The sequence below is a fragment of the Electrona antarctica genome, assembly GCF_951216825.1.
Source record: "Electrona antarctica genome assembly, chromosome: 18".
Taxonomy (NCBI): domain Eukaryota; kingdom Metazoa; phylum Chordata; class Actinopteri; order Myctophiformes; family Myctophidae; genus Electrona; species Electrona antarctica.
In genome coordinates, this window is record NC_136799.1 from 15,557,654 (window position 1) to 15,574,466 (window position 16,813).

The window sequence follows — 16,813 nt, forward strand, 5'->3', positions numbered from 1 at the left end:
GTGACTGGTCTATTTGGCAGCCCGTTACCGCCACCTAGCGATATTATAGCGTTTTCATAAAGTGTGCGTTCTCGTGTAAAGGGTCAATAAAAACTGAGAACGCAACGGGACTTTGCCGTTTTATCTGGAGACCATCGTCGTCTGAAAGGGGCCTAAATATATTGACAATTTAGTCAACACATACAAACTAGTTAGGAAGGGGCTAGTGGACAAGAAATCCAGTATAAATCATTTTACAGTTGGTTGCATGCTGAAAATGGCAAAAGTGTATAATCAGCCATTACGACGGCATCAAGGCCCGCCAAAATACATTTTACGATTACCCTCCCTAAGAGACACACAAAGCTGGGCATAGGTCAGGAGCACCCTTCAAAAAACAATATGAGTGAAACATTGTTAATTGCCTGAGCTACAGATTAGATCATTGATATACAAGAAACTGTGGTATGGGAATGAATAAAACGAGATAGTGCTGCAGATGGTGCACAAGTATGTCTTCTCCCCAGCGTGGACCCTGAGGTGTCTTTTCAAAGTGTGTTGCGTACACTGAAGTCTTTACCACACCTTGCATGTGAACGTGCAAGGTGTGGTCATCTTTTAGATGATTCTGCATCTCTGCATGTGTTGATGTAAATTAGAGCTGGTTCTGAAGCATTTACTGCAGGTGGTGCATGAGAATGGCTTCTCCCCAGTGTGGATCCTGGTGTGTTGCGTCAGTCCGCAGTGTTGTCTGAAGGATTTATCACACACATTGCATTTGAACCGCTTCTCTCCCATGTGGCTCCTCATGTGTTTCTCCAAATACAAAGTTTTGGCAAAGCATTTCCCACAAACATCACAAACCTTTGAAATCTCATTCTCGTGGGTTTTCAGGTGAAGTTCAAAATCCTCCTCTGTATTAAAGTGCATCCCACACAGCCCGCAGTCATCTTTAGGGTGACTTTCCAGATGATTTACCAGTGAGACTTTGGAGTGAAAATCCTTCCCACACACTTTACATATGATTCGCACCAGCTGCTCTTTTGTGATCACCTCTGTATCAACATCCCCATTGTCATATACAAGAGTGGTACTGGTTACAGTGATGTTTTTGCGTTTTAAATGAGTCTGCATGTGTTTTCTTAATGTAGAGTACCTGATGAAATGTTCGCTGCAGATGGTGCATGCGTATGGCTTCTCCCCAGTGTGGATCAGGTGGTGTCTTGTCAATGTCCCTTGAAATCTGAATGATTTACCACACAACTCGCATCTGAAAGGCTTCTCTCCAGTGTGGGTTCTGAGGTGATCTATCATACTTTGGTGAAAGGTGAAGGATTTACCACACACCTCACATGTGAACGGCTTCTCTCCCGTGTGGCTCCTCATGTGAAGCTCCAATTTATAATTACTGGGAAAGCATCTTCCACAAACATCACAAACTACTTTCGTCTTCTTGCGAGTTGCAAACTCATTCTTGTGAGTTTTCAGGTGAAGTTCAAAATCCTCCTCTGTCTTGCAGTGCATCCCACACAGCCCACATTCATCTTTAGGGTGACTTTTCAAATGCTTCAGAAAGTAGCCTTCATGATCATAAGATTTCCCACATACTTTGCAGTTGCAGATACAGGACTTTTTATTTTTACTTGTCTGTGGTGTCTTATCAGTCAGTGTGAGATTGTTTGGCGTTGGCGACCACTCTTCACTTCCGTCACTGTGTGCATCTTGAATAGCTTCATTTCTGTCACTGTCTCCATCTTGAGTAGCATTCCAGACATCGTCATCTTCGTTTTCAGGCTCAGAGAATCCTGGAGATGGGACTTCTTCATCAGCCTCTATGATCATCTGCTCAGCTGAAGTGACAGGTAGAGGTTCTTCTACTTTGCCTATTTCATCTGAGGAGCAGAAAAGGAGAAGTGAACATTCAGCAATGATTAACCCATTCTGGACGGGAACCCCTTTTGGTGTTTTAGGCATTAACTGTATGTTATACTATTGAAAAATAGTAGATCTCGGTGCCGCGCTATGAGCTTGTAGATCTGCTATTTTTGAAAAATCGTAAAAATGTGGCACAAATCTTTGAATATATATTCTTTCAGAGCGAACGTTTTCAAATCTTTGCTTCTGGGGGGTCCCTGGAACATATTTTCAGATGGGGGTCGGCGGCCAATTACATATAATTTTTGGGGTCCTTGACATGAAATAGTTTGAGAACCACTGACATAGAAAGATAGGTTTTTCAGAAATGTTCAGATTTAGAAGACTGAAAGGGAGAAGTGAACATTCAGCAATGATTAAGTATATCACACATCTCAAGGTTCTTGGTTCAAAGTGTTAAGTGTCCTGTAACCATTTAGCTAAAGCATAACACAATGCATGAAACACCAAAAGGGATTCCAGGACAGAATGGGTTAAGAAAGTTTTCATCTAGCACACTAACACATCCAAGGATCATTGGATGTGCGATATTAAATCTAAAGATTAAAAAACAGAACTATCTCTTTAATTACAGCATCCCCACTGATACCATGGTAACCAATGGAGTTAATTGGTTAAAACAGCTGTGCGTGTGCAGTAAACATGGTAGTCACACACCTCAAGGTTTTTGCTTCAAAATGTTATGTGTCCTGTGGGCATTTCTCTGTAACTGTAGTGCCAATTTAAGAAACCGTTTTCATCTAGAACACTGGTCCGGGGACCACCAGTGGTCCTTGAGGGGGTCCCATGAGTACACACACGCAGTGATACAAGTTTAAATACCGCCACGATCATTTTGTTACCCGCAGGGCCTGCATAGCTATGGATCTATATGGCTGTGTATCTGGAATATCACAGCCATTCTAGGGCTAATGTCACCACGTCAATAAGATACATTTAAACACATACCTTTACCTGGTATTCTAGTTAACCTGATGTCAGGTTGTAGAAGTGCATTTAGCATCTTGCATTGTCGACTGATCTCTCGTTTCGATTGGCGCATTTCTCCCTTGTAGCCTGAGATCGTCTTCTCAACAGCTTCCACAATCCTATCAGCAGCTACAGACAGAAAATGCTTCACAGGGACTTCACAGGAATTCCACTCTTGCTGCTGCTCAGTGAGGAGATCCTCCTCCCACACAGAGAGGTTGAGTTGTGCTTCCTCTGAGGAGCAGAAAAGGAGAAGAGAACATTCAGCAATCATTACATCTGTGTGTGTGTGGGATGTCTCCTTTTTCATTCTATTCAAGGGATAGTACACAATCTTTTCACTTGACATCGCACATCTCAGGCAGAATGATTGGTGTACACTACAGTATGTCTGTATACTATGATTCATATTTTGTTTGAGGGTATATTTACTGTGGTGTCTTCTTCACCTACTGTAGGCTACTTATATGCTCTCTCTATCTGTAACTTTCACTGCTGTCCCTGGAGCCTGAATTTCCACCAGTAAAGGCATCGGTCTCAGGAAATGATGCAAAATGTGCCCAGTGGCCATTTCTCAGTAACTATTTTCAACTATTTGACCAGAACCTTTGAATGTGCACTGCAATAAAATCCCAAAACAGGACTAGCAGCACCTCTGATGCCATGGTATTGGTAGCTGTGACTTAATGTTAAACAGCTGTGCATTAAACAGGTAGTCTCACAGTAGATGATATCTAACATCGGTTGAACAAGTACCAACGCTAGACTGAACAACACTAGACCCATGTGTGACCTGTCCTTCAGTGTACCCCCCTCAGTGTACCTCACCAGAATAAACATTTTGACAAGTGGACTGGACGTTTTACATTACTGGTTAAGTGGATTCCGCAGGCTAGATTGAGGCAATTACGTCTGGTATTCAAATGATAATTCTAATCTAAACGCACCAATCACACATTGTATCACATACCAGATATTCCATTTAACCTGATCTCAGGTTGTAGAAGCACATCGCGCAGCTTGCGTCGTCGACTGATCTTTCGTTTAGATTGGAACATTTGTTCCTCGTAGCCTGAGATCATCTTTTCAACAGCTTCCACGATCTGATCAGCAGTCGCAGACAGAAACTGCTTCACAAGGACCCGAAGACCTTGAGTTTTACTCATCTTGGTATCTAGTTAGGCGGCTTTTATCACATTGATATACTGATATACGGTTATTAAGAACAATGGTTCTCTTTATGATATGATCACAAACAGTACTGAATGATTTTTTTTTAACACTGGAAGTGAAGTCAATGTTTACGCTGCACTGGGGTTGCACTTCCAGGTAAACTATGCTTTTCTAAACCCATCAGAAGCTCTTATCCAGATCGGCGCCGCCTGGTGGTAGAAGAATAACTTTCTGACTGTAATAAAAGTTGCTTTGCAAGCATCCCAAAGTAGTCCGACAGTCAACAGGTTTCTTCTAAGTGAGAAATTTGGTGTGTGTGTGTGTGTGTGTGTGTGTGTGTGTGTGTGTGTGTAAATTCATGAATCCAGTTGCTGAACAGGTGTCAGCATTGAGCAATTCCTTTTATAGAGGAATATATGTGACCATACCTTTAAAAACAATATTTTAGGCCAAATTAAAAAAGATATATACCAAATGTCCCACTTCACAGCCCGGCTGCCAGACTAAAGCTAAAACAGCTATATCGCCTAAAAGCACCAAATGTAAAAGAAAATAAAGAATGTCAACTTCACAATCATAATTGGATTGAGCTTCAAAATCTAGACTGGATAAGTGGACCATCTATCAAAGCCAGTACAACAATCTGCAAAGCAGCTGCAACTGAATACAACTTAATCTTTCTCACCAAACAGCCTAAAGTTTAGGCCCTAAACTAAACATTACAGGATAAAAGTAAAGACTAGACACAGTGGTCTAATGTTGCAACTATAACAAATGTAATTGATCATTTAAAGCTGAAATCATTCATAAAGGTGAATTTGCATTTGAGCACATTTACAACAGATGCGTTTTGCACGTCATAATGGTTCCTAAAAGATGCAGTGAAAAAACAATTTGATTGATGTGATGCATTTACCTGCCAAACAAATGAATAATGGTGAATGTGTTACACCACATACTATACTGTTACTGTATAATCAGGGAATATTATCAGAAGAATGTCCAATCTGGAAATAAATTCCTTAGCAATACAATTCTTCCTCTGCCACGTGCACATTCACAGAAAATCACCCAATGATATAACCACAGAAAATTAGATTCATTATTAACTGTTAAGTTTAATTGATTAATTAATAGACACACATAGCTGGGCATAGGAGCACCCTTCAAAAAACAATATGAGTGAGAGATTGTTAATTGCCTGAGCTACAGATAGATAATTGATATACAAGAAACTGTGGTATGGGAATAAACTAGAGATAGTGCTGCAGATGGTGCACAAGTATGTCTTCTCCCCAGCGTGGATCCTGAGGTGTCTTTTCAAAGTGTGTTGCGTACACTGAAGTCTTTACCACACAACTTGCATGTGAACGGCTGTTCTTTTGATGTCTGGGCTATACCGTCTTCCACCTCTGCATTTGTCAAATACAGGAGTGGTCATCTTTTAAATGATTCTGCATCTCCGTCTGTGTTGATTTAAATTAGCGATGCTTTTGAAGCATTTACTGCAGGTGGTGCAAGAGAATGGCTTCTCCCCAGTGTGGATCCTGCTGTGATCTGTCAGTGCGCTGTGTTGTCTGAAGGCTTTATCACACACATTGCATTTGAACCGCTTCTCTCCAGTGTGGCTCCTCATGTGTATCTCCAAATAGAAAGGTTTGGCAAAGCATTTCCCACAAACATCACAAACCTTTGCAATCTCATTCTTGTGAGTTTTCAGGTGAAGTTCAAAATCCTCCTCTGTATTAAACTGCATCCCACACAGCCCACAGTCATCTTTAGGGTGACTTTCCAGATGATTCACCAATGAGGCTTTGGAGTGAAAATCCTTCCCACACACTTTACATATGATTTGCACGAGCTGCTCTTTTGTGATCACCACTGCATCAACATTCCCATCGTCATATACAGGAGTGGTACTGGTTAAAGTGCTTTTTTTGCGTTTTAAATGATTCCGCACGTGTTTTCTTAATGTAGTGTACCTGATGAAATGTTCGCTGCAGATGGTGCATGCATATGGCTTCTCCCCAGTGTGGACTAGGTGGTGTCTTGTCAATTTCGATTGACAGCTGAATGCTTTACCACACAACTCACATCTGAAAGGCTTCTCTCCAGTGTGGGTCCTGAGGTGAACTTTCATACTGTTGGTAAACTTGAAGGATTTACCACACACCTCACATGTGAACGGCTTCTCTCCCGTGTGGCTCCTCATGTGCCTCTCCAAACTGCTACTACTGGGAAAGCATTTTCCACAAACATCACAAACCACTACTTTCACATTCTTGCGAGTTGCAATCTCATTTCTCATCTCATTCTCGTGAGTTTTCAGGTGAAGTTCAAAATCCTCCTCCGTCTTGAAGCACATCCCACACAGCCCGCAGTCATCTTTAGGGTGACTTTTCAAATGTTTCAGAAATGGGCCTTCATAATGAAAAGATTTCCCACATACTTTGCAGATATAGGATTTTTTATTTTTATTTGTCTGTGGTGTCTTGTCAATCAGTGTGCTATGTTGTTTGCGTCGCTTTGGTGACCACTCTTCTCTTCTGTCACTGTCTCCATCTTGAGTAGCATTCCAGACATTGTCATCTTCGTTTTCAGGTTCAGAGAATCCTGGAGATGGGACTTCTTCATCAGCCTCTATGATCATCTGCTCAGCTGAAGTGACAGACCGAGGTTCTTCTACATTGCCTATTTCATCTGAGGAGCAGAAAAGGAGATGTGAACATTCAGCAAGGATTAAACAACATCAGTATATCACACATCTCAAGGTTCTTACTTCAAGTGTCCTGTCGACATTTCTCTGTAACCGTAGTGCCAATTTACAGGTTTTCATCTAGCACATCCAAGAACCTTTGGATGGTTAAATCCAAAGATTAAAAAAGGGAATTATCCCTTAATTACAGCATCTCTACTGATATCATATGGTAACCAATGGAGCTGTTACTGAATTGGTTAAACAGCTGTGCCGTAATCATGGTAGTCTCACAGTAGCCCCATGTGTGACCTGTCCTTCACTGTAGCTTCAGGACTCAGTCACATAGCATTGACATCCAGGACCAGAAGTGGGAGTGCCAGGCATTTATGACTCATTTTACAATGTCCTAAAGAAATGTAAAAATAGTATGGCTGGATAAAGAATGTATGTCAATCGGGATGCACACGCAGATTAGACACAGCAACGGACCGACATGCGGAAACAACAGTCTGACATGTGGTCGAACACGCGCTGCTCCCGTGCTTGCTTTTAGGGTTAGGTTTAGGGTTTGAGGTAGATTGTCGGTCTAATGACAGTCGGACCAACCAGCCCACCGATTCCACATATGTGTCAATGTATAATTATTATTATTTTGTTGTTATTCTTCATGTCTATGAATTGATTGCATAGGGCCTAAATGGAAACAAGACGGGAAGCAATTTGTTTTTGTGCTATCCCTTTTGGACTAAGTGTTTGACTGTACTCTTGCCATTTATTAGACATTTCTGTCTAATTTATTAGACATTTCTGTCTAATAAACGATTCATTCATTCAATCGATCAATCAATAATCCCTAGAGTAAGACACTTAACCCATAACTGCTCCCAGGGCCCATTGTAATAATCACATACGTAATGCCCCATACGTTTTGTGCTCCCCAAAGGAATTTTTAATTTCTTCAGTCAAGCAATCCTGCCAGGCCCATCACGGGCAGGGAAAGTTATCCAAGTGCAGGTCGTGTAAAAGTGGAGATATTACTAAAAACTAGAACTTTCAAATGGGTATGAAACTACACAACAATATCCGACTCCAAGTCGCAGCAATTCATTAATTATTGGGCGAGTACACACGCTCACGCAGTGAAGTGAAGTTAAAATACTGCCACGATCAGTCTGCTACCCGGGCGTGCATATCTGTGGATCTATGGCTGTGTATCTGGAATATCACAGCCATTCTAGGGCTAATGTCACCACGTCAATCAGATACATTTGAACACATACCTTTACCTGGTATTCTAAGTAACCTGATCTCAGGTTGTAGAAGTGCATTTAGCATCTTGCATTGTCGACTGATCTCTCGTTTGGACTGGCGCATTTCTCCCTTGTAGCCTGAGATCGTCTTCTCAACAGCTTCCACAATCCTATCAGCAGCTACAGACAGAAAATGCTTCACAGGGACTTCACAGGAATTCCACTCCTGCTGCTGCTGCTCAGTGAGGAGATCCTCCTCCCACACAGAGAGGTTGAGTTGTGCTTCCTCTGAGGAGCAGAAAAGGAGAAGAGAACATTCAGCAATCATTACAACATCTGTGTGTGTGTGTGTGTGTGTGTGTGTGTGTGTGTGTGTGTGTGGTGTCTCCCGTTTCAACATACTGGTTCATTCTATTAAAGAGAGTCCTTTTTCCCCCCACCTTTTTATTTGGCATCACACATACATATACACTACAGTATGTCTGTATACTTTTATTAATATTTTTGTTTGAGTGTATCTTTACTGTGATGATGTTACTATTCTTCACCTACTGTACTTATATTTATACATGCCCTCTATCTGTAACGTTTACTGCTGTTTGGGGCAGGTGGTGTGATTTAATTACCCAGCACCATTCAAATTTCAAAACCCACCATTGTGTGCCCCAAACATTTGTGCTTCCCTGGTATTTGACTAAATACACGTTTTGTGCCAGAACTTTCAGATGGATATGAAAGTAGAGGATCATACCTTATGCCAAATCTTTGGAATTATTAAATGGGTGAGTACAAACGGAGCGCCGAATTTTGCTGCGCATGATGCGCCGCAACTGGAAGCAGACATGGGTGTTCTATGGCTGTGTATTCAGGAATATATGAAAACGTATGATCACAGACATTCTAGGGCTAGAATTTCCCCACCAGTAAAATGTAAATCTCAGGGAATGTTGCAAAACCTAATGTCCAGTGGCCATTTCTCAGTAACTGTAGTGCTAATTTAAGGACCATTTTCAACTTTGGAATGGATGTGCAATAAAATCCAAAGATGATCACTTTTATACCAGCATCTCTGATACCATGGTAACCAGGGCAGGAATTTCACGGCGGCCACGGCGGCCATGGCCGTCGTTGCCCCTCTCTTTGGCCTTGTGCCCCTCGAAAAAGTATATGCCCAGACGGCCACAGTGGCCGCGGTGCCCATGTGCCCCGACCGGCGCCCACAGCAGTTCATTTTACCGTTTGTCCTCTGCGCAATTTTCCAGTCATTACGGTAACCTTCCCCAAACGTCTCGCGCAGACTTGTATTGTCTGTAGGCTATTGTAGTTGTGTTGCCATTTGCCAAGTGGTTTGATTCTTTCGCGTTACTTTGCCTCCTCCCTCCTCCTCCTCCGCTCCATGCACGCATACACGCACTGACAGCTCTCACTCACACTGACACTCAGCGCTTCAGGATTATTATCACACAGAGCCCGTGTGTTAAGACCAACGTGACTCGTCTTCATGGACATATAAACTCACAAAACAACACCACGCAACAGCATAGACTGCAGGACTCCTCCACCATTTACCACGCTATCGTCTGCTACGTTAGTTGACAGAGTAAATTGTTTAAACAGCCAACGCTGGCCACTACACGGCTAATATCGCTAGCCAAACGCTAGTAGCCAAGCACCAGAGCGCGCTCACTGTACACCACGCGTCGCTCGCTTAATAATCATTCATTTCTGTATCAATGCGGACATAACGTGGTAAATGTTCATAAGCACACAATTGTACAAAATGCTTTTTACACTTGACTTATCTCCAGAGTCCTCAGTCCTGCAGCCCCACAATGCCATATGCCAGTCTAGCCTTAAAATCTACATTTATATGTTATTCAATATATTACTTTAGCACAAAATATAGGCTTTTCTAAACCAAGCCCTCATTCAAAAGTTATGTAAGTAATTAAGTAAATGTTATTTATAAAGCACCTTTTGAAACAAAGTTAGAAGGTGCTGAACAATTTGCACAGTATAAACAATAGAAGAAAACAAAAACAAGGAACATATCACACAGTTGTGACTATAGCAGAAGAAAAACAAACAAGGCAGAACAGAAACATAGGGCTATAAAAATGAATGTAGCCTATTTAAGAAGAACTATTCTGAACCAATGTTCGCCTTTAAATTAAAAAAAATGTAATCATCCTTAACCTTTAAGCTAAAATAATGATGACCGGGGACTTAAAATCATTGTTTTAATTGATGGCCTTCATGCCCTGGCACTTGGCCTTGTGCCCTCAAAAAGTTGACCACACTAAAGGCCAAGTGGCCTTGCCCCTAAAAGGATGAAATTCCAGGCCTGATGGTAACCATGTGAGATGTGACTTAATAGGCTAAAATTAAACAGCTGTGCATTAAACAGGTAGTCTCACAGTAGATAATTAGTTGACCAACATCTGAGATAGGTGAAAAAACTCATTATGCAATTCTAAACCAATCATACTGAATTTCACCAGAATAAACATTTGATTTTAATTTGGGCGTTTTTAGTCCGGCGGCTTAGTGAAAGGATAGTGCAATTGCGGATAAAAGCGTAATTTTTTGCATGATGGTTCGTTAGGGTCAGTTATTGAATTTTAGCCTAGGAGCCCTTGTCAAATATCTATTTTAAATATCAAATTGCAAGACATTATTATCAATGCAATATGTGAAATATGTGAAAATCCGCCTAGTATTTTTCAGACTATATACATCATAAAATGATCAGATTATTTCCAAATGTGATAAAGTTGACTTATTTTGACATTATTAAAGTCACAGAACATGAAATATCATCAATAACACCTTTATTGCAATGAAGAATACATACAAATTAACTATAACTCGACCGGCCATCGGACGGTCTCGCGCCACACCATCCAGGTGGCCAGTTGTCCGGGTGGCCACTTGTGCAGGGTGCCCACTTGTTCAGTCAGACTACATTTTGGGTGTGGTACTGAACCATACTGTAGCGTACTGTACTGTACCATACTGTACCGTACTGTACAATACTGTACTGTACTGTACTGTACTGTACTGCAATGTACCATACTGTATGTTACTGTACCATACTGTATGTTACTGTACCGTAATGTACCAGACTGTACGTTACCGTACCGTACCATACTGTACTGTACCATACCGTGCTGCTGTGTGTGCGCGTGTGTGTGTGAAGTGAAAAGGGGAGGGGTCGGTGAATGTGGAAATTGTGATATAATTTGCGTCACAGCAAAATGTTGCACAATAACAGTATGGCACACAAAAGCAATATTTGTACAATACATATGACAGGTGAGCGAAGGCAATGTAGTGCAGATGGATTCCTGTGGCATGTAGAATTTGTTTGTGCTTCTTCTGTCGTATATGTCCTTCAGCTCCATTGCAGCAAGCCAGTCCAGTGTGTCATTGTCTAGGTCAATTAAGCCTTGATCACTATTTGGTGGCCGGTATGTGGGGCAGCTGGTCAGCACGTGTTCCACAGTCTGTAATGGATCCCCACATTCTCAGTGGGCACTGTCTGTGAGACCCCACTTCTGCATGGATGCACCAAAGCGTCCCACACCCGTTCTCAGGCGGTTGAGGGTTGTCCACTCCCTGCGGGGGAGGCGCTGGCCAGGAACATCTGTGAGATCCTCGATGTAGTAGTGAAGCCTGGAAGGATCTGCTGCCTTCCACTGGTCCCTCCATCTTGCCTTCACCCAGGAAGCCTTGGAGGTGTCGGCTGGTGTTGTGCCGAGCAGTTCCTGGGCCTGTGTGGCAAAGGGCCGCCGGGACTTGAGATGCGTACGCTGTGGTGTCTCCGTGACGACCTTGTTCCGAGTGAGGGCCAGTGTGGCTGCTTCTCGCCTGACCTCTGCTGGGGCGATTCCAGGCTGAGGCACAGTATTCAGCGGCAGGGAAAACTAGGGCCTCGGTGGAGATGCGCAGTGTCTTTGTGGTGACTCCCCACGTGGTGCCAGCTAGATGCTGTATCAGTGCGGCACGGGCTTTCCCTTAACACTGTCCAGGTGTTGTTTAAAGGACAGTGTTCTGTCGAGCTTCACTCCATGTATGTCGGTGAGGACTGGGACTGTAGCCGGGCACCGTCGACCATGATGTTGATTTGGCGAGTTGCTTCCCTTTTGTAGAGGTGGAACATTGTTGCTACAGTCTTCTCAACACTGAGCTTGAGGCGGCAGTCCTTCAGGTATGAAGAAAGGGTGTTCATGTCCTCCGAGAGGCCTTCCCCTATACTGCTTCCCAGGATGGCTTGCTGAGCAGAATTGCCAAGTTTCGTAGGAGAAGCCGGACGGATAAATATATTGGTTTGCTCCCCCTTTCCATTATAGTACAAGGATATGCATCATAGTGTGAAACATGTTATTGAGCTGTGCTTTCTGCCTAGCGGTCACAATTGCATTTGCAAAGTGGGGAACAGTCCAAATTTGTATTACTGCATTTTCAGGTACTACACTACAGTCACCTTTACAGGTGCATCTGATCAGCTCTCTGCAAGCTCTGGAAACCTCTGGAATGGTCAGCCAAACTGGCACCCATGACCCTTCTTCCTTAACCCACCCATAGTTCTGTGGAGAAGGAATCACTTGGTGGCTTCGTGTGCTGGTGGCCCAGATGCCCGCTTGGTAGACTGCAATAGCCTAGGGGAACCCAAATCTCGAGCCCTGCCTATGTTTCACGCATATTCCGGTTGTGACACAACATATGCCTTAATAGCCGGGGAGCCAGTCACCCAAAATTTGAGAGGACCTGCGATGTAATAACATACTTTTTATTTGTGTTTTTTTTCTATTCATTTGGTCAGAGCAGACCTCTCATTCTGTGTTCCTTAATGACCAAGTTAATAGAAAAAACACAAATAAAAAGTATGTCATGACATCACAGGTTCATCTCTATTCCCGCTCCCCGGCTATTAATGGAAAGGGTAAGAAGTCAGCTTGGCGGACCTGGCAAGCCTATGATGCTGCCTGCGACAGAAACATTCGTCAATCTGGCAAAGCATCCCTTCCAGCAACTAGATGTTGACTGCCAGCACTTCCGGGAGCTTGAAAGACTGACAGTAATTTTGTACGACAAATCCAGTCCTTTGAGCTCCATCAACGAAAAAAGAAAATAACTCTTCTGTGAACAAAATCGAACGATAGAGAAATTACCTCCCACCCAGGGTGCACTCACATGTGAAACGGGCTTTCTACCAAGCAGGCATCTGGGCCACCAGCACACAAAGCCATCAAATGATTCCTTCTCCACACAACTATGGGCCAAGGAAGAAGGGTCATGGGTGCTAGTTTACTGTCCATTCCAAAGGTTTCCAGAGCTTGCAGAGAGCTGATCAGATGCACCTGTAAAGGTGATGTATACCTGCCAATGCAGCAATGCAAATTTGGACTGTTCCCCACTTTTGTGACAGCTAGGCAGAATGCGCACAGCTCTATAACATGTTTCGCACTATGATGCATATTCATTTGTATTCTTCATTGCAATAAAGGTGTTATTGATGATATTTCATGTTCTGTGACTTTAATAATGTCAAAATAAGTCAACTTTATCACATTTGGAAGTAATCTGATCATTTTATGATGTATATAGTCTGAAAAATACTAGGCGGATTTTCACATATTTCACATATTTCATTGATATTGATAGTCTTGCAATTTGATATTTAAAATAGATATTTGACAAGGGCTCCTAGGCTAAAATCCTTTAGCATGATATAAAGAAGCCTCATAAAAAATTAGGCGCTTTTATCCGCAAGTGCACTATTCTCCTAAAAAAGTGCACTAAGCCGCTGGACTATTTACATTAGAGGCTGGTTGAGTTGATTCTGCAGGGAAGATTGAGGCAATCATCTCTCTAGCCCCGCTCGGGACCCCCCGGTTTAGCTCTTGTCTTTCGCTAGTAAGACTCGTAGAAGCAGTAGAAGGATATGGACCAGAGCTAGTATTATTCTATGTTATTTGATCTGTGTTTTATAAACGCACCAATCACACATTGTATCACATACCAGATATTCCATTCATCCTGATCTCGGGTTGTAGAAGCACATCGAGCAGCTTGCGTCGTCGACTGATCTTTCGTTTAGACTGGAACATTTCTTCCTCGTAGCCTGAGATCATCTTTTCAACAGCTTCCATGATCTGATCAGCAGTCGCAGACAGAAACTGCTTCACAAGGACCCGAAGACGTTGAGTTTTACTCATCTTGGTATCTAGTTAGGCGGCTATTATCACATCGATAGACTGTTATGGAACAATGGTTCTCTTTATGATCACAAACAACATTTCTGAATGATTCTCTAAAAATAAACACAAGCCTGAAGCCACTGTGGACAAGTCAATGTTTACTTCCGCTGCCCAGTGCCCTGGGGTTGCACTTCCAGGTTAACCTCGCGTCACCAGGCTTTTACTTCCAGGTAAACTATCTTTTTCTGAATCATTCTGAACTCAAGTGTTTACACTTTACAGCTTCAATGAGAAGCATAACGTAACTTTAGACATTCAATAAACTGAATAAAGCTTATATAGTCAAGAACTCAAGATAGTCTCGAAATAGTATGTGAATTACAACACACAATCAATAAGGTAAGTATTTTTGCGACATGTTGATTTTGCAGAGCAGGATGGCTTGCTGAGCAGAATTGCCAAGTTTCGTAGGAGAAGCCGGACGGATAAATATATTGGTTTGCTCCCCCTTTCCATTATAGTACAAGGATATGCATCATAGTGTGAAACATGTTATTGAGCTGTGCTTTCTGCCTAGCGGTCACAATTGCATTTGCAAAGTGGGGAACAGTCCAAATTTGTATTACTGCATTTTCAGGTACTACACTACAGTCACCTTTACAGGTGCATCTGATCAGCTCTCTGCAAGCTCTGGAAACCTCTGGAATGGTCAGCCAAACTGGCACCCATGACCCTTCTTCCTTAACCCACCCATAGTTCTGTGGAGAAGGAATCACTTGGTGGCTTCGTGTGCTGGTGGCCCAGATGCCCGCTTGGTAGACTGCAATAGCCTAGGGGAACCCAAATCTCGAGCCCTGCCTATGTTTCACGCATATTCCGGTTGTGACACAACATATGCCTTAATAGCCGGGGAGCCAGTCACCCAAAATTTGAGAGGACCTGCGATGTAATAACATACTTTTTATTTGTGTTTTTTTTCTATTCATTTGGTCAGAGCAGACCTCTCATTCTGTGTTCCTTAATGACCAAGTTAATAGAAAAAACACAAATAAAAAGTATGTCATGACATCACAGGTTCATCTCTATTCCCGCTCCCCGGCTATTAATGGAAAGGGTAAGAAGTCAGCTTGGCGGACCTGGCAAGCCTATGATGCTGCCTGCGACAGAAACATTCGTCAATCTGGCAAAGCATCCCTTCCAGCAACTAGATGTTGACTGCCAGCACTTCCGGGAGCTTGAAAGACTGACAGTAATTTTGTACGACAAATCCAGTCCTTTGAGCTCCATCAACGAAAAAAGAAAATAACTCTTCTGTGAACAAAATCGAACGATAGAGAAATTACCTCCCACCCAGGGTGCACTCACATGTGAAACGGGCTTTCTACCAAGCAGGCATCTGGGCCACCAGCACACAAAGCCATCAAATGATTCCTTCTCCACACAACTATGGGCCAAGGAAGAAGGGTCATGGGTGCTAGTTTACTGTCCATTCCAAAGGTTTCCAGAGCTTGCAGAGAGCTGATCAGATGCACCTGTAAAGGTGATGTATACCTGCCAATGCAGCAATGCAAATTTGGACTGTTCCCCACTTTTGTGACAGCTAGGCAGAATGCGCACAGCTCTATAACATGTTTCGCACTATGATGCATATTCATTTGTATTCTTCATTGCAATAAAGGTGTTATTGATGATATTTCATGTTCTGTGACTTTAATAATGTCAAAATAAGTCAACTTTATCACATTTGGAAGTAATCTGATCATTTTATGATGTATATAGTCTGAAAAATACTAGGCGGATTTTCACATATTTCACATATTTCATTGATATTGATAGTCTTGCAATTTGATATTTAAAATAGATATTTGACAAGGGCTCCTAGGCTAAAATCCTTTAGCATGATATAAAGAAGCCTCATAAAAAATTAGGCGCTTTTATCCGCAAGTGCACTATTCTCCTAAAAAAGTGCACTAAGCCGCTGGACTATTTACATTAGAGGCTGGTTGAGTTGATTCTGCAGGGAAGATTGAGGCAATCATCTCTCTAGCCCCGCTCGGGACCCCCCGGTTTAGCTCTTGTCTTTCGCTAGTAAGACTCGTAGAAGCAGTAGAAGGATATGGACCAGAGCTAGTATTATTCTATGTTATTTGATCTGTGTTTTATAAACGCACCAATCACACATTGTATCACATACCAGATATTCCATTCATCCTGATCTCGGGTTGTAGAAGCACATCGAGCAGCTTGCGTCGTCGACTGATCTTTCGTTTAGACTGGAACATTTCTTCCTCGTAGCCTGAGATCATCTTTTCAACAGCTTCCATGATCTGATCAGCAGTCGCAGACAGAAACTGCTTCACAAGGACCCGAAGACGTTGAGTTTTACTCATCTTGGTATCTAGTTAGGCGGCTATTATCACATCGATAGACTGTTATGGAACAATGGTTCTCTTTATGATCACAAACAACATTTCTGAATGATTCTCTAAAAATAAACACAAGCCTGAAGCCACTGTGGACAAGTCAATGTTTACTTCCGCTGCCCAGTGCCCTGGGGTTGCACTTCCAGGTTAACCTCGCGTCACCAGGCTTTTACTTCCACGTAA

At 42.6% G+C, this 16,813-nt stretch overlaps 2 protein-coding genes across 5 annotated transcripts; both read right to left on the bottom strand.

Moving 5' to 3' along the window:
- Positions 1-4,170, bottom strand: LOC306942263 (uncharacterized protein). Of its 2 annotated transcripts, none has more exons than XM_079528067.1 (3): positions 3,854-4,170; positions 2,869-3,117; positions 1-1,871 (listed from the first exon to the last, which is right to left on the bottom strand). In XM_079528067.1, the coding sequence occupies exons 1-3, from the start codon at positions 4,047-4,049 to the stop codon at positions 598-600; spliced, it is 1,719 nt and encodes a 572-aa protein (XP_079384193.1). In that variant the 5' UTR covers positions 4,050-4,170; the 3' UTR covers positions 1-597. The 2 variants fall into 2 exon arrangements, with proteins under 2 accessions (XP_079384193.1, XP_079384192.1); XM_079528066.1 differs by having other exon boundaries at positions 2,863-3,117.
- A 750-nt stretch (positions 4,171-4,920) lies between these two features.
- LOC306941689 (uncharacterized protein) lies at positions 4,921-16,758 on the bottom strand. Of its 3 annotated transcripts, XM_079527293.1 has the most exons (4): positions 16,402-16,758; positions 14,030-14,186; positions 8,035-8,292; positions 4,921-6,756 (listed from the first exon to the last, which is right to left on the bottom strand). In XM_079527293.1, exons 1-4 carry the CDS (start codon positions 16,411-16,413, stop codon positions 5,501-5,503), a joined length of 1,683 nt encoding a protein of 560 aa, XP_079383419.1. In that variant the 5' UTR covers positions 16,414-16,758; the 3' UTR covers positions 4,921-5,500. The 3 variants fall into 3 exon arrangements, with proteins under 3 accessions (XP_079383419.1, XP_079383418.1, XP_079383417.1); XM_079527292.1 differs by lacking the exon at positions 16,402-16,758 and having other exon boundaries at positions 4,922-6,756; positions 8,041-8,292; positions 14,030-14,410; XM_079527291.1 differs by lacking the exon at positions 16,402-16,758 and having other exon boundaries at positions 4,922-6,756; positions 14,030-14,410.
- Between the last annotated feature and the right edge of the window lie 55 nt (positions 16,759-16,813).

Bases quoted from the DNA above. Each gene is read 5' to 3' on its own strand.
- LOC306942263 (XM_079528066.1), bottom strand. From the start codon at position 4,049: ATGAGTAAAACTCAAGGTCTTCGGGTCCTTGTGAAGCAGTTTCTGTCT. The intron at 3,118-3,853 runs GTATGTGATACA...TCTGCTCCTCAG, and splicing joins CAGGTTAAATGGAATATCTG to AGGAAGCACAACTCAACCTC. The intron at 1,872-2,862 runs GTATGTGTTTAA...TCTGCTCCTCAG, and splicing joins AACTAGAATACCAGGTAAAG to ATGAAATAGGCAAAGTAGAA.
- LOC306941689 (XM_079527291.1), bottom strand. From the start codon at position 14,225: ATGAGTAAAACTCAACGTCTTCGGGTCCTTGTGAAGCAGTTTCTGTCT. The intron at 8,293-14,029 runs GTATGTGATACA...TCTGCTCCTCAG, and splicing joins CAGGATGAATGGAATATCTG to AGGAAGCACAACTCAACCTC. The intron at 6,757-8,034 runs GTATGTGTTCAA...TCTGCTCCTCAG, and splicing joins ACTTAGAATACCAGGTAAAG to ATGAAATAGGCAATGTAGAA.